At 42.6% G+C, this 26,147-nt stretch overlaps 1 protein-coding gene across 4 annotated transcripts in view; it reads left to right on the top strand.

Annotated features, from left to right (window-relative positions):
* Positions 1 to 26,147, top strand: part of HIVEP3 (HIVEP zinc finger 3) — a 529,666-nt gene that overhangs the window by 395,772 nt on the left and 107,747 nt on the right. For 3 of the 4 annotated variants that reach the window (XM_090056873.1, XM_090056874.1, XM_090056876.1), the window contains 3 exons: positions 10,829 to 10,893; positions 16,024 to 16,083; positions 19,205 to 24,862. In XM_090056873.1, coding sequence (XP_089912999.1) covers positions 19,742 to 24,862 — 5,121 coding nt within the window. In that variant the 5' untranslated portion in view covers positions 10,829 to 10,893; positions 16,024 to 16,083; positions 19,205 to 19,741. Of the gene's footprint in view, positions 1 to 10,828; positions 10,894 to 15,245; positions 15,392 to 16,023; positions 16,084 to 19,204; positions 24,863 to 26,147 lie in introns of all 4 variants that reach the window. The other variant, XM_090056875.1, reaches the window with a different exon arrangement.

Raw genomic sequence — 26,147 nt, forward strand, 5'->3', positions numbered from 1 at the left:
GGAAAGGTAATGTCTCTGAAATTACCTCAGCCAATATTTTTCAGTACCCTAATGTGCATCCCGTCTAGCCCTACTGGCTTGAAAGCATCTAGCTGTTCTAAGGAATCCATAGCCTGCTTTGCCATTACTCTAGGTGTTTTGACTCCTTCACTATCTTTGCTGCCAGCTGCACTTATCATCTGGTAACTACCCCTATTTGTGAAGACTGAAGTACGGAAGTCAAATACTTCAGCCTTCTCTGCATCATCCTTATAGGTTTTATGCTGCTTGAATGGGCAGCCCATCACCGGAGACCATTACAACTGACATGGGCAAACTACTGGAAAATATTTGGCAAAAAACAGAGAAATTATTATTACTTTTTGCTGCTACTGACCTACCCAATGGCTCTTGTATATCACATAATTTTGTACCTCTATTTTGTACATGGAGACTAAAGCTATAGCCACTGCTAATTGCATTCTGCCATCTTTATGTTGAGTAGTGTATTATTCCATGAGTTGTTCCATTAAGTGTGGCAGAATCTAACCCTTCATGATGAGTACAGTCTCTATAATATTTTAGTAAGTGCTCGGGGCTAGGAAAGAATAACTGAGGTGGAAAACAAAAAGTGTTAAATGCCAGGAAGCACATACTTTTCATCCTAATGCCTAAGTTTAGGGTGCCTGCTTTCAGCATTTGCTTCTCAGGTCAGCCCTGAATTTTGGTACAAATGTTGGTGCTAAAAATTTAGTTATAGTTCATGAATGCAAAACTGGGGACCCATTGTGAAACATTAAATCTTGAAATGTAGGAAAAGGGGGAGCCACCCACTTGCCTTAGTATTTAGGAATACTGAAATTCATTCCTATGCAGAAAGCCACTACCTATACCCAGGATCCACATCCCTATAACTGAAACTTAGATAGGATTTAAATAGCGTTTAGGTTTTTTACTAATGATTTTCAGTCTAAAGGCAGGATTCTGTTTTGCATATGGTGATGCCTTTGAATAGTCTGGGACTTTGATTCAAAAAACAAGTGTTTGTTACATCCCAGTTCACTTGTCATCAGTGAATATAACACTTGTATATACAGTGTGAAAGGTAGAAGGTAGAAAGCTGTGTTGAAAGACCTTTGATCTAAAGAAGGTCTTGAGAAAAACATTTGTATAAAATATATTTTTGTCTAAGAGGGAAAAAACAATATTTGAGGACAGGTTCACTGATATGTCAGGAAAGGGTGAAGGAAAACCATTTTTAGCTGATCTTTCCAACTCTTGCTGGCCATACAAACAGGGACCATAGTATTGACTAAAACCTCACTCCCTGCTGATTCACCCTGCAATTATGAGATCTAGCAGAAATCATAAACTCTATCTGAACTGTTGTTATCCTGTTCTTTTTTCACTCCTGTGGTTTGAAACTATATGAAAACATTTTCATATTGTGACGGTTTCACAATACATGAGGATAACCGTAAGTCTCAGCAGGGGAGAATATATTATTATCAGGGAAAGGCAATTATTGCTTTAGATGTATGCAAGACACTTTAGCTTAGAAAGAGTCATCATCTCACCAGTAGCTAGTTTTGGCAAGGGCCCTTGGCTTTGGAGGGCTGGAGATTCTAATTCTGATGAATTCTGAAAGTGTCATTACTCAGCAGTACTTCCAAATATTAGTTTGCTAATCACTTTTCACACCAGTAAGTAAATGAAATCACATGTCTGTGCATAGGAAGTGAAAGTGGCAACATTTTTAACAGTAATCTGAAGGAGCCTCTGAGACATACAAAATAATCCTACTTCACAGCCATAAACCTTGAACGGTCTTGAGGGTCATCTTATAAAACACTAGAGAACTTGATTTTCTTTAGTGTTGCTTGCGAAGAACCAGAATTAGGTTCATTATACCTAAGAAGAATTCATCTTGGAGCATAAAATGACTGGTCTGCTGCATTTCTTTTCCCTTCTGCAGAAGCAGGAGTTCAAATCCTAGTGAGGAAATTACATTAAGGGAGCCTTCTGTTCCTATGAGAGTATATGGACACAACTGCACCAGTTTTGAAGGGGTCCTGCTAAAGTACACTGAGCTCCTGGTGCATTGATAGAACACTGAGGTATCACTGACAGAAATACAGAGTGGGCATCTCTACTCATGCAATTAAAATGCACCTGAATTTTCTTCACAGATATTTCAGGCTCATTGAAATCCTCCAAGGCACATGTCTACACATGCAATCCCCTCGAGAGCAAATTGCGCCTGACTGGAGCAGCCCAGTCCAGGGCTGCTCCTGCCTTGCTCTGGCCCCCTGCAGCAGCCAGAGGGAGCTCCAGGCTCCCCAGGTGCCAGTCCTGCAGCTGGCAGGGGGCACAGGGGCTGGTTCTGGCTGGGTGAGCCATCCCCGTTTGTTGGGGATGCCACCTGCCAGTCATGTGGGAACAGGGAGTGTCACATGGGGATCCATGTGGTGGACCAACAGCATCCCTGTAGAGTGAGATTGGCTTTCCATGCCACGAGGGGATCAGGTTCTGACCCAATTTCCATATGGCTGGGACCCAGCAATCCTGGCTGCCAGGACAGCTTAACTGGCCACTTGGGGATTGGGATGGGTCCTGGTCCTCACATGGTGGGGAGACAGCTGTACCTACAGCCAGCACAGCTCCTCTAGCATTGGGGCTTAGCCAGACAGCAGTGGGCCCTCTGCTGCCTTGGCCAGGGGCGACACATTGGAGGTGCATGCAGGTGCATGTGCACCCCCTGAGTGTGGTGGTGCACCCCACACAAAAAGGGTGCTGCTTGTCACACAGACCCCTGCCAACACTGCTGGTGGGCACTCGCCACCCCCGCTAACAATGCTGGTGGCATCTGCGGGAGCTCCTGCCACCGCCGCCATGCTCCCACTGCTGCCATACCCCCGCAGCTACTGGGGGCATGTATTCTTCATGGTCTGGGTTGACTGGTAGCAAATTGCTCACAATCAGCATCTACACTTGTGCTACGGCATAGTAGCTAATGAACCATTAATTTAATACCTGTACTTTTTGGTACTAGCTAATGGTGCACTGGCCTAATTTACTGTGCAGTAAATCCCATGCATGTGTAGACAGTGACACTTTACTGTGCATTAGATTAGTCTAATGCACAGTAAAGCATCTTGTGTAGATGTGACCAGCAAGTACTGCATTGTAACAGTGAGGTGAATGAGCCAAAATTGTGGCCTGGTGTTAAGACTGGATCTAACCTGACAAGTCATCTCTGTTGTGCTGATAAGAACATACTAAAAAGAAGTATCTCCTAGCACTACTCCTAAATCTGAGTTTTAGTGGGGAGACAGCTTTGTATTTTATGCTTGTACAACCATGATGTGACAAGTTGTGTGGCTGCTATGAATTTCTTTCTTTCTTCTTCTGTTTCAATTGGTTATATTTCTCAGCATCTTTAACTTCAAAAATGCATATTTTGCAACAGTTAGTCTGCTTGGACCGAAATGCTTCCGTGTTTGGAAAAGTTGCTCAAATTATGAAGGCAGAATAACCATTTGTATGTGTTATACTGGCAAAATGCAAATTTGGTTTCCTTTTATCTGGTCACGTGACAGTGGGAACTCCTAACCATTCATGTTGTGGAGAAGTGAGAAAGGAAGTTAAAGAGCACACACTGAATCTGAGTGAAAAATATGGAAAAATTTGCTTTCAATAACAGGAAAAACATATCTTATTACAGTCAGGGAGGAGCTGTATTTGAATATAGTATCTCCTGTGTTTTGATCACTGGGTTCAGTAAATACAGTAAATTCATGTTCAGTAAACATGAATGAGACCCAAAAAACAAGTTTTATTTGTTGAGCAGGTAGCAAGCTTTTGCAGTCCTTCAATCTCTGCCCCAGGGAACCATCTCCCAACTCCTAGCCTATGTAGTCTTCCAAGTAAGGGAATGTCTCCAAATTACAATTTCTGTCATTACATTCTGGACCTCTTTCCTTCCATTCAGGATTACAAAGACCATTTCACCTTCCATCACACCATTTTGGCAACTACAAGAATTGCTTACATAGAAAAGAGACTTTTAGGAAGCATTTAGTCCACCAATATCTGTGTTCGTATGGCCACCTTCACTGTTGTGTCTGCAGTACATCTCGCTCATCAATGTATTTTTATGCACAAAACACACCTGTAAAATAGAGAGGTATTGTCCTCTTATTACAAATGGTGATCTGAAGCAGTGAACAGTTTATGAGTCATATTTTGTTCTACCTTTTGGGTACGTAAGTGGTCTAAGGTAGCTCAAATTCCTGAAAAACTATATGCAAAAGGTGAGTGGTTCCTCCTCTTCATCATTGCCTTTTTTGATTCAGTCTGAAGTGTCAGATGGGGACTGGGGTTGTGAGGGTGCCAAGGTGCATGGTTGACAGCCCAGAGGTGGCACATTTGAGGCCATAGCTTAAGTGCTTACAGTGTGGCCCGTGGCAGATTCCAATGAATCTGCAAATTCTTCTGAATACCTTGTCACAAGAACAAGGACATGGGAAGGAAGGGTCAGATGATGGTGAGTTACAAAAATAATATGTTAATGGATACGCAGGAACTTAAACAGGGTGGAATAAAATTGCACTTAGTCACCTAGGTCCATCTAGATGCCTAAAAAGTGAAATAGGTTATGGTGCTAAATGATTTGCTCCAGTTTATGCAGAAAACTTGGTAGCTGAGTGGGAGATTAAACCCAAATCTCTATTGCTTAGTGCCTTATTTTTTACCTCAATTTTGTAAAGACAGAGTAACTCAATAGAAGTTGCATTAATGTAAAATTGGTAGAGAGAAGAATTGAGCCTTATTTGAAGTGTTTTGAATTCTTAAATTTGTGGTTTTAAAATATGTACCGACTTGCCATATTAAAAATAAAATAATTTGGAAAGAAATTCATAAACTTCCATTTTTATTTTCTAACATTCAAACATCAAAAATAAAGGATAAAACCTAAAGGAATATGCAGGTCTCTGATTCTCTGGATAAAAGTGAGATCTGAAAGCCACACTTTAGGACGACGGCAGTCTGAATGCATAGCTCAGGTCACACGGCGGTGAAGATCTGATATACAGAGTACGTTGACTGGCCCTGAGTAGCATGTCAAAAAGCTTCCTGCTGTGTTGAGCTTCCTGCTTGCATGTGTTGTCGTGGGTGCTTTCCTGGGATAGAGATTCCTGTATTTGTAATTTTACACCCTATCTTCACATGATTGTCTGACAGAGTGTTATGGAGCTCTTTCATGTCCAGAGCCTTTTCCCACACAGCTCTGATCCATTCCCCTCCCTGCCTCCAGTCTTCTCACAGTGCTGTTTCTTGCTAAGAGAAACAGAAAACATGTGTTTGTGGTAAGCAGCATATGGGAAGCCCTAGAACCAAATGGTAACACTTTTAAAAGAGGTTAGAGGAAGGGGAAGGAAAATTTTTTGGCTTTACTTTAACCTTCAAATCAATATACTCAATTTGTGCATGGGTCAGTGGATTATTGCACTCATATTTTTCCCTTTGCCATTTATGGCAACAGAGGACATAGTTACTTCTGCTTGTTTCTTACTCTTTTATTTAGGGTGCCATAGCTTAGCAATCCTATGTAGAACCAAGAAATAATATTTATCAGATCTTTTTTCTTATTCATAACTTTGCAGCCACTAAATACAGAGGCCAGAAATACAGGCCCCCAACCAATGTGTCTTAAGCCCTGTAAACCAATCTATGGCAAGGTGCTACACAAATGTGCACTTCACAGATAAAAAATAGTCCTCAGTGGGTGCATCTATATGAGATGTTTACTGCAGAACTGCCTAATTAGCTCTGTAGTAAACATCTCAGTGTCCACACATGTGCCCTTATCTACTAATAAACTCCAGAGCAGGCTAGTAGGGCTGTGTGATGCTTCAGTAGCTGACTCAATTCAGAGGAGATTCGGCCCAATTTGGGGACTGAATCTCTGAATCTGAATTAAATGGGGAGACTAAGTAAAAGCTCTGAATTGATTTGAAGCATCTGAATGAATCTGGAAAAGCTTTGGAAAAGATTCGGCTTATTTGGCAATTCGGCCATAGACTAAACAGGCAGCTGACAGCTGCCTTCTGCTGGGCAAGTGGCAGCAGAGCAGAGCCCCTGCAGCTCCCTTCTCTGAAGCAGAGACAGGTCCCATGGCTTCCCTGCCTGGCCCAGCCTGCCTGGCACTTTAAAAAAAAAAAAAAAAAAAAAAAAGCCCTGCACTCCCCAGCTCTGGCAGAGCAGCAATTGGAGCCACTGGGCATTCGTGGTGGAGCACCCCCCATGCAGCGCGAGGGAGTGGGGATCTCCCCCACCTCCATGTGGCACCCATGTGACAATTGCCCAATGACACGGGTGCAGTGATGCTCAGCAGGGTGTTGTGTGGAGTTGGAGAGCTGGGGTGGCTACACATATTGGCTGGAACCCGACAGCGCTCAGCCTCAGTGGCCCCAGCTCCCAGGCAGTGCATGGCACCCTGCTGAGCCATGCTGCACCTGTACCATGGGGCAGCTGCTGTGTGGGTGCCAGGCGGCAGGGGTGATCCCTGCTGTCCCCTACTGCCCTGCGCTGCACAAGGGGTTCTGTCACAACCACCCAGAGGCCCCAATCACCGATCCTGCCACTGGTGAGTGTGGAGCTGGGTTGTGTTTTTTTAATTGCCCGGATGCTGGGGCTGGGAGTGGCAGCCATGGTGGTGGGGGGTAGAGGGGGAAGTGGGGGCTGTGCCATGTGGCCCCAGAGCCCCCAGAGCCACTGCTGCTGAGTGCGGGGTATTTTCTTTTTTTTAAAGTACTGGTACTAGGCTGGGGCCGCGTGGGGGATGAGGCTGGGCAGGACATCCACAGGGGCTTCTCCCATGGTGCCCCTGGCCCAGGGAGAGGCAGGCACAGCTGGTGGAGCTGCTAGAGAACCTGCAGCCTCCCAGCTGTGCCTGACTCTCCCCAGCTGATCCTAATCATTGAATCTCTCCGAATGAGCGCTGAATCTTCCAAAGCTGATTTGGCAGAATCAATTCAGGACAGCGATCTGAATCTGCAGATCGAATCATTGTTCTTTGAACTGGCCGAATTCAAATCCAAATTGAATACTTCCCTATTCACACAGGCCTACAGTAATACAAGTACTAGGTTGATCCAGAGTTTTTTTGTGCACAGTAGCACACATAGGCGACTGATAGGGGGTGCATGTGCCCCCCCAATGGCTAACACTGATGCTGTCAATAGGGCTGGTGCCTGCCCTGACAGGGTCGACAGCTTCTGCGGATGCCTCCCCCAGATTCAGGAGGCACCAGTCACTCATGGTAGCGCACATGCAGATGCTGTCCAGCTGGCTGGGCACAAGGGTGCTTCAGTGCAGAGGCTGCCTGCTGGCTAGCCCTGCACTGAAGCTCCAGCCAGCCCCTCTGTAGCACACTGAGCCCAGCTGAAGCTCAATATGCTGCCAGCTGGGGCTGAACTGCCCAGGATCAATGAGCTGTGTGTGAATAAGCTCGGAAGCAATCTGCTTTGGCATCTTGTATCCAGAGAGGAGCAAGAATTCAGGCACACTCTTGCATTGAGTGTACCCCGCTGTCTAGCCCTTGATGACTCCCTGCTTATTGTGTGAGCTCTCTGAATCACATTTTGGAGGCAGTTACCTGACTGTATAGGCAGCCTGGGAGCCTAACTCTGTTTCTTTGAATCACCTTCCTGGGGTCTGGGGCTTAATTGTTAGACTCACCAAAACCTGAATTAGAGGTATCGAAGGGTCAGTTTATATGGCATAAGGCAGCACTGGGCTGGGACACTCAACCAGAATGTGTGGTTTGCATCTGGACAGAGGAGGAGATCCTAGTGGTTCACATGTAGTACCGTGAAAGCGCAAGGTATCACCATGGCACTTCCCTGCACCACATAAATACTCCTTAGTAGGCCAATATTTATTTTGTTATTCATGTAAAAAAGAAGTCATTTGTGGACCATTAAGTGAAGGCTAACAATGTGGGTATTGCTGCTTGTGTATGACTATGTACTGTCCCTTTAGGGATGCGAGGTATTAAGTGCCTTAGGATTTTTGTAGCCCAGAGGAAGACAAGATTTGTGCTAGATGCAGTCTTTCAGCAGGCAAGCATGGAGGCAGCAGAGTCTCAAGTTGAAGCACAGCATGAGGAGTCATGAGTTTTAAGCTCTGCTTTTGATTCTCCTGTTAACTCACTGTGCAACACTGAGCCAGATCATTTGGTATTTCCATGCCTCAGTTCCGTCGTCTGTCAAGCAGAGACAGAGGCAGTAAGGGTTAGCTAGATATGGAAAGTTGCTTTGAAGTTTTATTGCTATGTATCAGATATTTTGGGATCTTAAGTCAAAGCCACTACATAAGTTAGAAAGCAGTGTTTAGTCCTCAGGGGGCACATCTGTATGAGATGCTGACTGAACAGTAGTGCGTCACAGCTCCAGCAGTACTAATACGCTACTGTGTAATATTATTAGGCTACTACAGAGTAGCCTAAAGGCGTTTGCCACTGCTATTGCACAGCAACTCCAGTTACTGCACATTTATTTAGTACTTGATTATACAAGTACTAAATAAACGTGTGGTAACCACATGTAGGTATGTCCAAGGTGCGGTATGTAATTAGACTGTATCAAGGATTTTTATATCTGTGATCTGCCAATATATGGTACACAAATGTAGGGCATATTATCCATACCATTATTTATTGTCCAGTTTTTAAGAAGTAAAATGTGATATAGCAGTCTGTTATTCTCTTGTTATAGAGACGTGGGAATTCCTTGAAGCTATGCTTGTAGCAAACAATAATGACTGCAGTTTGACTTTAAGAAAGGAAATAACCATTTAAAAGCTTTTAACCAGCATGAATAACAGTTCAAGAAAATAGTTGTAATTTTAATTAGCAAATTAATTGAATATTCAAGGTAACTTTTATTTCTTGAGTGCTGAGTATAGTTTATTGCCTAGTCTCAGTTTTGGTTATTTCCAATAATGAAAGACTGACAACTCCTTTACTGACAACGTACTGATGGTTCCTTTTGCTAACTGGCTGAGAAGTATAAATACAAGAAGATGGCTTAGTAAAAGTCTCTGGGGCATGGTTCTGAGCTGTCAGATGGAAACGCATGTCAGACAACTGCTTTATTTTATTTTTTTAATAATGACTTTTGAAGTTGTTCTGTTTAATTTTCTCTTATGTCATTTGGGATTTCTGAGTGGGATGATAGTGGGAAATGGGAAAATTTATTGTAGGAATAGCCAAGGAAGTTAAAGGAAAATCTTTATCTTTAATCTATGGTTCTTTGAAAAGTGACTATGAAAAAAATAACCCTCCTTATCCAAATAAGTCCTCATGTATTAAACTTGCTTGTCGGGCTCTATTCTGCTGCCTCCCCCAGCTACCCTTTGCCTTTAGTGGTTGCATCACTTGTATACCTGTATGCAGGATTATTCTCTCCAGCCAAGATTTTCAAGTGTTGGCTTCAACATTTGAGTGCTAAACTTGATATAAGCTATTCAACTGCTAAGCTTTTGCAATTTCTTAAGTTGGATGCATGAAAATTAGGGGGACCAAAATCTTGGTCAGAGGTCATGTCTACACGAGACACTGATTGCATAGTCATTAGCGCACAGTCATTTAGTAGTTGTATAAACAAGTATTAAATGATTGTGCAGTAACCTGAGTTACTGCACAGTAGCGTCAATGAACAGCTTTTTTGTGACACTGCCTGTGCAGTAGCCTGAGATACATTACGGTAGCGTTGGATCATGGTTGCTGCCACGTGACACTTCTGTTCAGTAGTATCAGGCTACTGTGCAGTCAGTGTCTGTAGATATGGCCACCATCTACATGTAATTAGTTATATATGGTATATTGGCTTACTAAACAAAAGCATTATTATCTTTTTTTAGTTATGCAGAACTTATGGGAGAGGGATCTACATTTCATTTTGACTTGCATGTAGTTTATAATTCTGCAAACTCAGCTCCAAAATTTCCATCCTTTTGCACAGGTAAAGCTGAGGCAAGAATTTGAGGGTGATAGGGATATTTAGAAGTCACTGAGGGAGAAGTTGTCATGTGATCTCAGTAGTGATGTATGGACTAAGAACCTCAACCCCAAGGGAAAATTGCAGGGCTAGTTTTTGAAAGATTTTTTTTTATCAACATGCAGAACATATTTAGAGCCTCCTCATGCCATTTTTGCAGCCAGTTTTCTGAAGGGGAGTGCATTTTAAGCCTGTATTTTCTTTGTCTAAGTATGAGCCTTGAAAATAAGTGGTATAAATCAGTACTTTCATTCTGGGAGTAGTATGAGTACTCAGGAATGAATCAGATGGAGATTGACTCAGTTTACTCAGAGTTAGAAGTGGTCTCAAAACAAAACCCCAGATCTAGACATCTTTAGCCTTGGGGGATAGCTGTGGAACCTGAATCCAGGAACTGAATAACCGTGATCCGAGCAGAATGAAAATCCACTTTGGAAAGTCGCAAGCTTCCAGCTCATCTCTGCTGCATCTGCCTGGAGCTGTGATCTGCTTTATGCCTATGGCTGATGTAAACTATACTGCTTCCCCCCACACGGGCAGAAGAAATAATCCATAGTGATGTACTTTACAATGAACATGCCCATCACCATCATAATGAACTTGCTGAGTAAGGTTAACCAAGTCACTGAGGACTTCTCCAGCTGTTGGGACTGAGTTTGTGTACTGTTTCTGTTACCAGGCAATCCGTTGCATCAGGACACCTGATGTAAGTCCTATGCTAACACTGCTGAGATGGCATTTTAATATATTTGTTTAAAGGTTACAGTGTGGTGTTCTTTTTACAGACTGAATTAAATCCTGGACAAATAAAGGAGACATACCATCAACATTACAGAAGATTAAACCCACTGTAAGTAATCCTTGTTTTCCCTTCATGATTTATATTGGATGTATTTTCCACCCTGCACAAGATACCATGAGCTGACAATAGGACTTCTCTTTGGTGGGGAGCTTTTGTTTTGTCCGAGATTTCAAACCTATCTTTGGGAAACATTTACCTGATAAGTACTACCAATGTTGTAACCAATTTAGCACTATGCAGGTTTGTTTAACTCAAACTATTGAGTCCTGGTACAGAAAGTTAAGACAGGAGTTGCACTATGACACACACTGATCACTGTGTACATTTTAAATCTCTCTCTGTCACACATACTTTATTTTGAAAGTCTAAGGTAGCACATGTCCCATCAGCCAAAGTACAAGCAGGCAACAGTTACAAAGAATGTAACTAATGACAGATCCTGCAATTGCATTTCCATATTCTTTATTCATAGCTTCTATGTCATGTTTATATGAAAATATCTTATAAGGTGTCATAAAAATGAGAAAGTATGTGCTTTCAATATACTTTATTATATTGGGAGGGGAGAATAAAATTCTCTCCTTGACCTCTGAACTTTATTCAGAAGCAGTGCTTGTTTATTATGATTGCTCCATTGGAAAACATATAACAGAGGCGCTGTTTCCACTGGGAGAACTGCCTACTAATCAGGATGGATCTTGGTGTAATTGAAACAGGACCTAATATATGAAAAAATAATTCCTGCCCTCTGTGCATTCCTAACACCAGAGTTTTGCCACCTCTGGTGTTTTGAAGAAAGAGTTCAATTATAGTTTCATAGTTTGTAGGGTCGGAAGGGACCTGAGCAGATCATCTAGTCCGACCCCCTGCCATGGCAGGAAAGAGTACTGGGGTCAAATGACCCCAGCTAGATGTTCATCTAAGCTCCTCTTAAACACCCCCAGGGTAGGAGCCTGCACCACTTCTCTTGGAAGCTGGTTCCAGACCCTAGCCACCCTGACTGTGAAGTAGCGCCTTCTGATATCTAACCTAAACCTAGGTGTCTATGTTTTCAGTCTGAACTGAAAACAACTGACAAAATGTCAGCAGTCACAGTTTTTCAGGAACCCCTTTTAAAAAATAAATTCTGGAGGCAAAAAAGGAAACGGGAAAAGCCCTGATCCCTTTAAGTGTATTTTCAGTGGAATTCCCACCCTGGTGATCAAGCTGACAGCTGGGACTTGCAGCCTCTAGCACTTCTTGTCATGCTCACCGTGGGTTTCAGCCCCAAAGCAATGTGGCCAGCAGCTTGTTTGCATGTGTGGTTACAGTAATGTTCTTCCCTCTGGAGGAGTAAGCATGAGGCATAGCATTGTTTGAATCCTTCCTAGACCCTGTTTTTCAGGGCTTAGACAAGTTTGAAGACAGCTAAAGACTCATATCCCCAACACAGGGATGAATCTGAGTCATTGTGAGGGAGTTTTGAATGCCAGCAGTGCACAAAGCTTTTTAGAAGATCATTTCAAAGTATTTTTGTAAACTTTTGAACAAGCATATCTGATCCTGTTGCAATCAACAGGAATTTTGTCATGGATTTCACTGGGACCAGAATGTCATCGTTTGTATTTGTGATGGTTAATAGAGAAGTCTGTTTCTGTTCTATCCTTCTTCAAATGAACTTCCCAGAAGTTGCTTTTTGAGGAAGTTACAAAACACCCATATAGCCAATAAGGCTCTGAAACTAAATAAAACAATATGGCTGTATTTCAGATTTGCCCACAAAAATGCAACGTTAGCTATGTTGCTGCTGGGACACATGTGTCTTAAAACCATCAAGATTTCTTAAAGGTCTGCTGAAGTGGTATTGCTAGTGTTCTGCTTCTCAGGGAGCATCTACATGAGACACTACTGCACAGTCATTACTGCGCATTTATTTAGTGCTGGTGTATTTGCAGGTACTAAATAAATGTGCAGTAACTGGAGATACTCTGCACTAGCACCGGCGAATGTCTTTTAGGTGATGCTACTGTGTGGTAGCCTAATAATACTGCGCATATTAGCGTGTATTAGCACTGTCCATCCTGTGACGTGCTACTGCACACTATATTTTGGCTTCTGTGCAGTCACTCTCTCATGTAGATGCATCCAGTGATGTAATGATTGTTAATTATTCCAGAAAGCAGTACAGAATAAATGCTATGTCAGGAAGGACAAGGAAAAAGAAATGGAACGTAGACATTGCAATGGTGGCAGACAGAAGAAATTGCTAGGGGAGTGAACGGGCACAAAGGGAGCACGTGAGAAAGTAGGACTGAAGACAGAAGGTAAACATAAAAGAATACAAAGATAAAAGGTATTACTTTTCAGAGAAAAGAGAGAGAGGGAGTTAATGCAAAAGGGAGAAAATGGCATAATAGCATAGAGGGAGAAAGAATGTGTCAGAGAATGGAAAGAGAGAAAATGGGATAGACACTGGAAGAAAATGTGGCAGAAGAAAATAAATCAGATCCTTCCACTTCGGCTCCTTGCATCACTCGAGTGATAAAAATTTTCTGGTTAGAAGCAGCCAGTGGAGAATGGTTGCTGTGTAGGAGAATCCTCTACTGCTGTTAACTTGGCAGAGGCAGCATCGTCATCTCCTGAACCAGATCTATCATTTTCACCTTTAGCACAAAGCACTTGTTAGCTGAAGATGGAAAGAGAAAGAAACAAGGACTTGTTACATCTGTCCTCCACTGATATAAAGTAATGTTGACATTACATCCCCTCTGTTTCACCCTTTCCTAAAGCAAAAAAGGAATTCAGGTTGAGGGAAAGCCTCTGAGGCTGCTGTATGTTAGAAAATTTTATCTAACAAATTCTTGTTCCTTTTTTCATTGTTCTTGTATTGTGTGAGAGATAATAAATAATAAATCCCCATTTACTTTCTATTCACCATTTAGTATTTTGTAAACCTGTATTATGTCCCCCTTCAAGTGTCTCTTTTCTAAACTGAATGGGCCTAGTTTCTTCAATCTCTCCCCATATGGAAGCCCCTCTATACTGATAATCGCCCTTGTTGCTCTTCTCTGGACCTTTTCTAGTTCTTCTGTATCCTTTTTGAGAAGAACTGGGACCAGAATTGGGCACAGTATTCAAGGTGTGGATGCATAATGATACTTTCTGTTTTGTTTACAATTCTCTTAATAATCCCCTTTTAGCTGAATACTTGCCTAGTATCAGGTATCAGCACACCCTCTCATACAAGGGTTTTGAACCTGTATCTCCTACCACCCAGCAAAATGCTTGAATCACCCAGCCATGGGTAGTGATTCTTGACCAGGTGCCCTGGAGCCTGGGGTGCTATGACAGCCTTTGAAGGGTGCTGCCAGCAGGGAGGAGATAAATTAAGCACAGGCTCTTCTCTCTCAGCCACTCTTCCTGCCCCCAATCACTGCAGTGCAGGCTCTTCTCTGTTGGCTGTTCCTCCTCTTTTCCCGATCCATCTTCAAGTAGGTAAGCCCCATAATAAATTATTTTTTTTAATGGGAAGCTTTTCAATGTGCAAAAGAGATGGGGTCTCGCATGTAAAAAAAGATTGAAAACCTCTCACCTCGGAAGCCCACGCCTCCCCTCCTTCTCTCCACTCTCTTGAAGCTCACCCATTAGGAAGCCAAAAGGCAAGAGTTGTGGAGCCAGGAGGAAAGGAGTAAGGTTGAGAGAAGTGAGGTGAATACTGTCCTGAAAAAGTGAGGGTTTGGGCCCCTGCTCCCAGTAGCTTTCCTGCAACTTGCACTTAATAGGATTGGCTTGAATGGATAAATAGCAGTAGGGTAATTCCCAGAACATGGAAGATAAGGGACAGGACCCGAACTTAAGGTCTCCCCCCTTCCAAAGCAGTGTCTGCCTCACTGAACCACACACTCTGGCTTCCCCTCTTCCTGGCATCTCATATATTCCTCTTCTTGGCTGCACAGTGGGCCAGCTTTAAGAGGAGGACAAGAGGGTATACTAACACTATGGCCTCCTGTTTCAAGAACCTTGCTAGAAAGTTACAGTTACAAACTCTCTTTAGGCAAGTGGGGGCTAGAGTATAGATCTTCCACTCCCTGGGAATATGCCCATATTGCAAGGCAAGGGTTTCTGAAGGTTATAGCTCTTACTGAACTAACTGCATAGTTGGGATGGGGCTAGACAGACTTCTGAATGCAAGATGAAGAATGTTTTGCAGTCAAAAGCTTGTCTAATTCTATACAAACTATGCAGTTGGTCCAGTAAAAGATATCGCCTGAAGAAATCCTTACTTCTCACATAATTCCTGGAATATCATGGCTATGTCACTCTAAGGCCTAAATATTGAGCTGTGAAGTTGGAAATTCCCTCTGCTCTTTCTAATGCTAAGTGCCTTCTAGTCATGATTTTTTCTAAAATTAATGTTTCAGGGATTTGCGCAGAATTATGAGCATCCCAGGCTGACTTTACTCTGCTTTGGAATCTGTGCAGCCGGAGTGGAGGCTTCTGAGCATACTTAGAAGGAAAGCATAGGGCAAGGGCAGCAACACAAGTGCAAATTGAATCCAAACTCTGTGTAAGTGTCAAAAACTGCTCTTATGCCATTATGTATCACTTAGGTGCTTTCAGATTAAATAAGGTTAAGCCGCTGGTGTACCCTTTTTCATCATGGGCAATAGGTGGTAGTCCAAATATTTGGAATGACACACTATATTATCTCTAAATCTTACACCCAATCCTAAGGAAGGCATTATGCACAGAGGTGGATCACAGAAGACATACAAAGAAACGACATTCTAACTTGCTTTTCAGGCCTATTGCAAAATGTTGTGGTGGGAAGTTTTAAATGCATATGCCTGAGGAAGTGGAAGAGATAATTTATGCATCACTTTCTTTTAGTAAACTGAACTGTACTGACATTCTGGGCATCAAGCACTGATTTTAAACAAAAGGGCATGTTATAGCTTCTGTTACTGAACTTTCTTTAATTTTGAAGAATTACATCAACTGGTGTTGGAAATGCATGCAGGGTATTAACTAAAGCATAAAAATCACCTTGGAATTGATTTTGATTTTTGGATTCTTGAGACCTGCATCTGTTACTTTCACTTTCAGCATTTTCTGTTCACACTCTTACGATGCATCTTTGCACTGCAAATATGAACCTGTTGACAGGTCAGTGACTAAAATAATGTTCTGTTCCCCCAGAATTTGTTGGCATGACGGCATCACAGAGCGGCAGCTGTGACAAAACTGAAACACACTTGTGTAAGTTAGAAATTACTCCAGATAATGGTGATACATGTGAAAAGATCCCATTGTTAATCTTCAAATCTACTAAGAATTGTGCGATTTCTGACTGAGCTGCCTAATGGGTAGTTCTGGTCATAGACAGTCTTAGTCTTGCATCTACTTGTAAGTGGCCATGTTTACACAAGGTGCTGACTGTGCAGTAGCATCATGTGGCAGAAACTGTGATGTGATGTTACTGTGCAGTAGTCTTAGTCTACTGGGTCATCAGTGTCACAAAAAAGCTGTTCATTGGCACTACTGCATAGTAACTCGGGTTATTGCACAGTCATTTAGTATGTTTATACAAGTACTTGATGACTTGGCAGCAGTGACTGCACAGTCAGCATCTTCTGTATTTGTGGCCAGTTTCACTTAGATGTGAGGAACAAACCTTTAAATAAATCTAAGTACCCTCATCAGTTTGAGATTATTTTCTCAATCTCAGTGCTGAGCATGCACTGGAAGCTTGTGAAACTCTAGCTCAAATATGAACAGAATGCATGGGCAGCAAATGAGGTAGAAATGGTTAGTGTAATCCTGTGTGCACAGCAGTAAAAAGCTAGAAATCATTGGTTACCATTTCACATAGGTTGTGTCTAGGTGAAAAGTGTTTTCTTTACTGTTAACTAATACACTCTTCAGTTAATACACAATCTTCTGCTAAGCAAACTTTTGTTGCCTCATTTTCAGCAGTCAGTTTAGGACCGGTGTGGGCCATACTCTCAGGAACGCAGATGGAAAGCCCCATCTAGCTCAGCACTGTTTATGCTGTACTCGCATGCAAACATGCCCCGGGCTGGATCGCTTTTACTTAGCAGCATTTGGATTAAGATGTCATATTAAAATAAATAGAAGCAGCTCCTTGTGATGAAACTTTATTTTAGGTTTAGTTTAGGATGAAAGATTTGTATTGCAGTACATGGAAATGAAAAGGGGCTTCCATTCTACCTCACTGTAAATTATATGTGCTAATTACCTTTACTTAAGGGCCTTGTTACAAATTACACTTTAACCTTCTCAAATGTTGATCAGCGCTAGTGTTAGTTGGAGTTTAGAGCGGTTGTACGTTCAGGCTAAAAACCTTTGACTGTCTCTGACCTGTACAGCTGTGACTTGCCACTGGAGGGCTGGTGAGCGGGGTCCTGACTAGGAGCTACAGCTATGAATTGTCCACACAGAACGGGAGGGTGAGGGAAAGAAACACTGAATCCTGGGACGTTGGAGGACTAAAACTTGGGTGGCTTATCTCTGGAGAGTGCCTACCCATTCATGGAACATGAGCTGGGTAACATGGATCAGAGATAAACCTGCCTTGCAGTGGCATAACTTTAAGATGCCTAAAGTGTACTTTAAACTAGTTTACACATCGTAATCAATGTCCATCCTTTACACATCGTAATAGATGTCCAACCCAACTCCAGGAGTTAAGCGCTCCCCGAGCCACCTAAAATTAATGTGTAACAAAGTCCTAAGACAGACAGCCCCTGCTTTTCATGGATATTTCATGGGTATTTTCTCTCCTATCTCTCTGAGAAACTGCTATTTCAAAGCAGCCTTCAGATGTCATCAGTGCTAACTTTCAACAGTCAGCAAGTTCAGTAGGTTAATGGAGTTTCATGTTCAGGTATAATATTAAAAAGTTTCTTTTTTGTATACAATCAGCCTTCTTACCTAGGTAACTAATTTAAACACTCGGGTTAAAAAATTGCAGCCCACAGATTCAGAATATGAACCACACAGAGATATTGAAATTGGGAGAGAGATTTATCTTCCATTCATAATGGGTTTTTTTTTTTGGGGGGGGGGGCGAGGTTCTGGAATAACATCAATGCACTTGCCCCTAGTGATGGGAAAGGTTCTTGGAAGCATGTTCCAAAACAGCTGAATTAGTCTTTAGTATCCTGTGACCTACTGAAAACTCAGTGAGCAAAGTTCTGTCCTTATCCTGACATGTACAGACATTCACTTCTTCTGGAGAAAGATGGAACTTCTGCCTGTTAGACGAGTCTTTCTATTACTTTATTATAAACTTGGATATAAGTCATTGTGAATTATGGTACTTATTGAAAGAACAGAGAGACTGGGAAATGTCCAGAACTGTAAAAAGGATTGCACTGATAGGGTGTAGTTGCCAAGAAGAATGATGAAGAACCTTAAAGTGAGGTGTCTCTACTAGTTTACACATTCATATGCCCACAGTTCTCAAAACATTGTATGTAGATACATGATGTTAATGTATATGAGATTATGGTCTGCTAGAGTTAAGTTTTCAAGGGTAAGAAGCTAAGCGATGTGATCACAGTCTACAATGAGATGTTCATATCAGCAGGTCCATCAGTCTGGCATTTACACTGTATGGCATTAAATGCCAGTTTGAGCATCTCCTATGGGAAAGATGGGGAATGACCCTTCCTTGTTATTCCTTAGGAAAATGATTACAAGGAATTAAAAGAGCCTGATGCACTTAGTAAAAACATCATATATGCCTTTTTTTCAGTTGCTGGCATTACAAGGGACACCTACAATTACTGTGTCTTATTAAAAGATGAAAAATAAAGATATTTTTCTTGTTTTTTTTTTTTTGTTTAGCCAATTTGTAGCATTTGGCAGCTCTTTGTATATAGCTTATTTTCACAGTTTCTTCTCTGTTACCAGTTAGAAAATGACTGTAACACCGTGAAGCCTGGCAGAGGTCTGGGGTCAGATAGATGTAGGTTCTGAAATGACTTTTAAACCATTTGTTTAAAGCTGATTAGATTTCAAGTTTTTTGTATCCCTCATTTTCACTTATTGTTACTTGGCCTGGACATAGGTACATTAAAAACAGAACAGCTCTTTCAGTTTTCACAAGAGTAACATTTAGATTACAACTAAATATTATGTCCAAAAATTGGTAAGAATTTGTTGAAATACTATGGCAGGCAAGGTTCTTTGGACAGATGCAATATCTTTTATTAGACTATGAAATGCTATGACTTTTCTTTTGTGTGCAATGTATACTGTTATCTTTTACAAGCATGAATATCTAGTTATTTTAAATATGAATGCTGCAGTAATTTTTGTGTGTGTGTCTTTTTCTTGGTTGGTGTAATTACAGAAATGTGGGATATATTTTTTGGCGGCCTTTGAACACAAAAGTGAGGAGCACGAAGACCAGAAGAACACACACTATTCAGTGTTATTTTCCTTGCAAAGGCAAAAAGATGATTATGAGATGAGCACTAAAGTCTCAAGTTTTCAAAGGTTTGCATAACAAACAAGAGACACATTGTGGGTTGCTTCTTGACTTTGAAGGCTTGCCACTGTCAACTGAAATAAAATGGCAAGGTTTAAAGCCTTAACCAAGTTCACAAGGAAAATATTTGGACTGAAAGTTTCGGAAAGTTTTCTCTCTTTGAAGTAGTTTGTCATGTGTTACCAATGTGAACTTTATTGACCCTGAAACTTTTTTTTGAATCAAATAGCAACTAGTGACACTTTAGTAAAATCTTAAATCAACAACCATCTCTTGGTGGCTCCAGTTTTATAGCAAATGCAGGCAAAGCAGGGAATCTACAGAGGAGACCTTTATTATTCGTAAATGAAGCCTGCCAAAACCTTCCCAAAATAGCATTCAGAGACCCTTTTTAAGGTCATGGATCCTGAACAAAGCCAGAAGAGCACAAAAAAGGCGGAAGAAAGTCCAAGGAAGAGGCTTACCAAAGGAGAGGTTTTCCAAACCAGTATTACATCCGCAGCTACGTATCAGGGCAGCTCGGCTTCTTCGCAAGGACCCCCTCTCTGTGACATTGTATCGCAGCAGCACTTTTCTGGTTCTTTGCCGATTCCAAGAGAGGAATCTCAGGAGAAGATTGGACATCAGAAACAACCCAAGCCTTCCTCTTTTGAACATCCTTCCCACGTTTCACAGCTTCAGCAGCATCCGCTGTCACCAGCATTTATGTCTCCTGGAAAACCAGAGCATGCCCTTGAAGGGCCCACATGGCAGCTAGTAGATCCAGCAAGACCTGGTCCCTCCAGCTCTTTTTCATCAACTGGACTTCATTCTCATCATAGTCAGCTCATACCTTCCCATTCACCAATCATTCCTGGAGAGGACATGCCGTCCGTTCAGAAAGTCTTTATTCCTCGTCCTCCCCAAGTTTCCTTAAAACAAACTGAAGAAGTGCACAAGAAGGAAAAGAAACCTCAGAAGCCAGGCAAATACATTTGCCAGTACTGCAGCAGACCTTGTGCAAAACCAAGTGTGCTCCAGAAACATATCAGGTCGCACACGGGTGAGCGCCCATACCCTTGCATTCCATGTGGCTTTTCTTTTAAGACTAAGAGTAATTTGTATAAACATAGGAAGTCTCATGCTCATAGAATAAAAGCTGGGCTGGCCTCGGGAATGGGAGGAGAGATGTATCCTTCCAGCTTGGAAATGGAAAGGATTGGTGGGGAGGAATTTGAAGAGCCTACTGAAGGAGAAAGTACCGATTCAGAAGATGAGACGGGTACAATGTCAGGTCATTCAGTAGAGCTATCTCCCAGGCAAAAGCACACCCTGTTATCTAGTAGTTTGTACAGTGCAGGAAGTCAGGGTTCGAGCCATGACCGCTGTTCATTATCCCATTCCAGTATGTCTCAGTCTCTTGAAGACAGCACCCAGTTTGTGGAGCCATCATCAGACCATGCTTTGAGCCATAAATCTGAAGACACACATACAATAAAACAGAAGCTTGCACTCCGATTAAGTGAAAGGAAGAAGGTGATAGATGAGCAGGCTTTTCTTAGCCCTGGGAGCAAAGGGAGTACAGAGTCAGGCTATTTCTCACGATCAGAAAGTGCAGAACAGCAAATCAGCCCACCAAATACAAATGCAAAATCTTATGCAGAAATTATTTTTGGGAAATGTGGGAGAATTGGACAAAGGACTGCAGTGTTATCTGCAACTACGACCCCGGGGTTTCCACACCTGTCTACTGAAGATAAACCTAGCATGGTACCATTGTCCGTGCCTAGAACACAGGTTATTGAACACATCACTAAGCTAATCACAATTAATGAAGCTGTTGTAGATACCAGTGAAATAGATAGTGTTAAGCCTAGAAGAAGTTCATTATCTAGACGTAGCAGCATTGAATCTCCAAAGTCTAGTGTATATAGAGAACCATTTCAATTTGATATCAAGCCTGGTTCCGGTAGCCAGTTGGATGCATCAAAGTCATTAGCATCCCATGGTGAAAAAATTAAGCCTGAACAATCATTGTTATCACTTCAGCAATCCCACAGTGCCACAGAGACAGTGCCTCTTCTAAGAAGCCACTCAATGCCTTCTGCTGCATGCACTATAAGCTCCCCTCATACTTTTAGAGGTAGTTACTCATTTGATGACCACATCATGGAGCCTGATGTCGTAAGTCGCAGTCAAGTGTTTTCTTCACACCCTCGAATGCTAAAACGACAGCCGGCTATCGAGTTACCTCTGGGAGTGGAATATGGTTCAGAGGAAGTTAGCTCAATAAGCAAAGAAACTGTTTCTAAACCTGCTGAGGAACAGGAATCCAAGGAAAGCGATGTTACCAAAAAGTCAAGGAAGGGACAGAAAGTGAAAGGGTTCATGTATGAATGTAATATATGTGGTGCTCGGTACAAGAAAAGAGATAATTATGAAGCCCATAAAAAATATTACTGTTCAGAACTTCAGATCTCCAAGTCTCGTTCTTCTAGCTCTCATACCTCTTCAGAAACTGAAAAAACTGCTGTGGAACCTGATTCCTGGCCACAAGTGATGCATTACAAGCTAGGGACCAGTTTGGAACTCACTCCACTCAGAAAAAGACGGAAAGAAAAGAGTCTTGGTGATGATGAGGACCCCCCAGCTTTTGAGGTTTCTGAAACTCCCTCCTCCAGCAGTGGATCATTAAGTCAGTTTGCAAGTCGAGCATCATCTGATGTTGCTTTGAACTTAACCCGTGAATCTATCAAGTCACCAGCAGATCCAGGTAAATCCATACCACCTTCTGAGGTCAGCACAGGCTTTCACTCCAGGACTACAAAAGCAGCTTCTAGTACAGAAGGCAAAGAGAGAAGAACAACCTCAAAAGAAATATCTGTCATCCAGCATACCAGTTCCTTTGAGAAGTCAGACTCTATAGAACAGCTGAGTGGCTTAGAAGAAGAAAAGCCTTTGTCACAGTACTCATCTCAGTCAGCAGCACAACACAGCCGACCATCTCATTCCCTGCAGCCAAAGCTGGTACGCCAACCCAACATCCAGGTCCCTGAAATTCTGGTCACTGAAGAGCCTGATAGACCAGAAAATGAGCCTGAGCCTCCTCCTAAGGAGGTAGAAAAAACAGAAGAATTTCAGTGGCCCCAGAGAAGCCAAACACTCTCCCAGCTTCCTGCAGAGAAACTTCCACCAAAAAAGAAAAGGCTTCGGCTGGCAGAAATGGCTCAGTCTTCTGGAGAGTCCAGTTTTGAGTCAGTATCTCTCACAAGAAGCCCAAGTCAGGAAAGCAGTATATCCCATGGCTCTACCCATTCCATTTCATTTGATCGTGAAGAATACAGTAAGTCAGAGATGACCAGCCAGTCCTCTGAATCCCATATGAAACCTCTGGGCATAGGCTCTCACATGTTGACGGTACCGACCCACCATCATCACTCCAGGGAGATGCGAAGATCTGCTTCCGAGCAGACCCCTAATGTGTCCCACACTTCACAGATGTCAGAGACACGCAGTAAATCATTTGACTATGGGAGCTTGTCATCCACTTCTGCCTCAGCACCTGGTCCTTCAGTCTCTTCAACTCCACTGGAGAGAAGGAAGTGTTTTCTGGTTAGGCAAGCATCTCTCACCAGGCATCCAGAGCATGAACCAGACCCAGCCCCAAAAGGGCGGCAGGAGACAGAAGAACCATTGCCTTCTTCCAGTAAATCTCCTGCCACAAGTCTGCCCCATCAACCTGCATCTTCATCCTCTTCATCCTCACACGGTGGCTATTCAACTGATAAGAGTCAGCCAAAAGACAGCCCTCCGCCAGCATACAGCCAGCCGTACACTGAAACTCTGCAGGTGCTCCATCATCCAGTACCACAGCTAGCACTGCATGAAAAACAGTACATGTCCCCTCAAGTCTCTCTTTTCCCCTACCAGCATATTCTGCCACAGCCAGCACAGTCTGCAGAGCTCTTTGCCACTCAAACCATGTCTGACATCTTCTCTGCTCAATTTACGATGCCTCAGATTCCTCCCTCTATATTTCAGACGCCACCGCTTCCTCTCCAGCAAGCTCTTCTCCACCCAGGCCAGCTGCACGTTGCCCCTCCATTGATGGCACACCCAGCTGAGGTGCCATTCAGGCAACACCCTTCATTCCTCCCTGTGAATTACCCCGGCTCCTCACCAATCCCTTCTGCATTCTTTCTGCCTCTCCAGTCTCAGTTTGCCCTCCAGTTGCCAGCAGAAGCCAACAGCCATTTGCCACAGCTCAAATCCAGTTTATTTCCACCAGCAGGGACCTCCAGCCTTTCCCCATGCACACAGTTCAGCCCTGACACTGGATTACATCCTTTGACCTGCACAGCAAGCCCTTCGGTGTCAGCCTCCACGTCTCAGCTTGTGGTCCCCACACGTGTCGATCCCATGGTATCGCTCGTAGTCCCTGTTCGCATTCAGACTAACATGCCATCGTATGGGAGTGCGATGTACACAACTCTCTCTCAGATCCTCGTCACCCAGTCCCAGTGTAGTTCTTCTTCTATTGTCCTTCCAAAATTTGATGATCGCCAGCCCAAGAGCACTCTGGTCTGCAGTGCTGATGTGCATGGAATAGGTCTTGATTTGGCACAGATGATCACAGAGGATCAGAGGAGCATCTTCCAGAGTCCATACTTGAGAGTGCCGTTACCATTGCCAGAAAGGAAAGGTTATATGCCACTCACATCGCCATCAGAAAGTGTTCTGGGATTAGAAGGGGGCCCATCAACAGTCAGTGGAAGCAAGCGGATGTTGTCTCCAGCTGGTAGCTTGGAGCTTACAATGGAAACACAACAGCAGAAAAGAGTGAAAGAGGAAGAAGTGTCTGAAGTGGAAGAAAAGCTAGAAGTGGTGAAACCACCAGGTACAATAGAGGAAGGAAAAAAGCAGGACGCATCTCACTTTCTGGCAGAGAGCCAAGGCAGAGTCGAGGTAGAAACCCCACCTAATTTATCCCTGGAGCAGTCAGAGCCAAAGGAAATCCCAAGTAATTTGCAGCCAGCCTTGCCCCATTCAGGTGCTTCAAGTTTTGAGGCACTGGAGGAGTATAAGCAGCCAGGTGGCAAGCAGCTCCGCAGCAAGGCCCCTTTGCAGACAGTAAAGAAGGAAGATTCCAAAGAGCTGGCGGAGCATCTCCCACCAAACCCTCCAAGTCCTGCGCCTCAATCAGATGCAACTCAAAGTGCAATGAAGTCTCAAGAAGGTACAGACATGAAGAAGGTACTGCAGTTCCCCAGTCTCCACACAACCACTAATGTCAGTTGGTGCTATTTAAACTACATAAAGCCAAATCATATCCAGCAAGTTGACCGAAGGTCCTCAGTGTATGCCAGCTGGTGTATTAGCTTGTATAATCCCAATCTACCAGGTATATCCACTAAAGCAGCCCTCTCACTCCTGAGGTCCAAGCAGAAGGTGAGCAAAGAAACCTACACCATGGCTACAGCTCCACGTCCAGAGTCAGGCAGGCTCGTACCGTCCAGCTCCAGGAAGCCAAAAATGACTGAGGTAAGAAAATGATTTCTTTTTCTCCTATTATATTTGTGTGGGTCAGGGTGGGAGGAGGAAGAATTAGAAGGTAATGGATTTAGTTTTGTAAAGACTGCTGGGTGCATCACTTTGCAGAGTACTTGCTCTTACTGGTATTGCCTGGGTGGAAACATAAAACACAGTATAAGACAAAAGAATGCAAGAGTACTCTATGGCATGACACAGTATTTTTTCTATAGTTCAATTTCTATTAATCTGGTGATCACCCTCATGTAATAAAATACTTGGCCACAAAAATTACACATAAATTTGCCTTTCTGAAATACCACTTTTATAGATAAATGCTTTTTGAATTCCTTATGTTTTGCATATTATTAATACAAAACCACTAAATTAATGGGGAAGTTTCAGGTAATGAGATTCTGACTATAATCTACCTATCCTGTATTTATCAAAAGGGGAGCTGAGCACTTAATAGCTTTAAAGGCCAGATTATATTTAGCCACCTAAAATTGCAGAAACACATGTACTAGGATTTTCAGAAGTGTCTGCAACTAGGGATTTATGTGCCTGATGCAGCTGCATTTGTGTATCCCGCTACACTAGGCACCCATCTCATTTTGAGGCTTTAAAACCTTTGCACATGTGGCTCTACGCTGTTTGGAGAGTTAACGGAAAGAGGACAGCAATTTTGATATCTTATTGAACTGTACCAGAAGGTTGTCAGCTATTTTACCTGCGCAGGGCCCCATTAAAGTCCTTGAGCTACCACATGGGCCCAAAGCTCTAGAGAAGATGCTATGGATTATTTCACGGTGCTTTTCCCCTAGTTTTGATGCTGGGAAGTGTGTAAGAGCAGATCTTGTTACTGCTTTTTATTGGTGCAACACCATACAAATCCCTCTTAATCCAGGTCATGATCATGTATATTAGCAAACAGAACTGCTCTAAAGATTTCGCAATTTGATGCTCATTTCACGGCAAGTTATACTGATGGATTGTTCATTTTATTTCTGAATCACAAAGTGAACTCTGAGTATTGAATTTATCATAATTTCTGCTGCTGCTCCTTATAAATATACCTTAAAATCCACATTAGAAATACAGTATTTCAATGTGTCTTTATTTCTATTCAATGCAGATATCCCAGGGATGGCATTTCTATCAAGAGATAGAGAATTATGTGTCTATTATAATAATACTAATTAATATTTTAGATTGCATCTTTACTCCCAAAGGATAATAGTTAAAAGCACTATATGCATTGTGGGTTTAATTCTGAAAAAGGTAAAGCATCCACACT

The sequence above is a fragment of the Crocodylus siamensis genome, chromosome 7, assembly GCF_052110815.1.
Source record: "Crocodylus siamensis isolate JL-2025a chromosome 7, ASM5211081v1, whole genome shotgun sequence".
Classification (NCBI taxonomy): domain Eukaryota; kingdom Metazoa; phylum Chordata; order Crocodylia; family Crocodylidae; genus Crocodylus; species Crocodylus siamensis.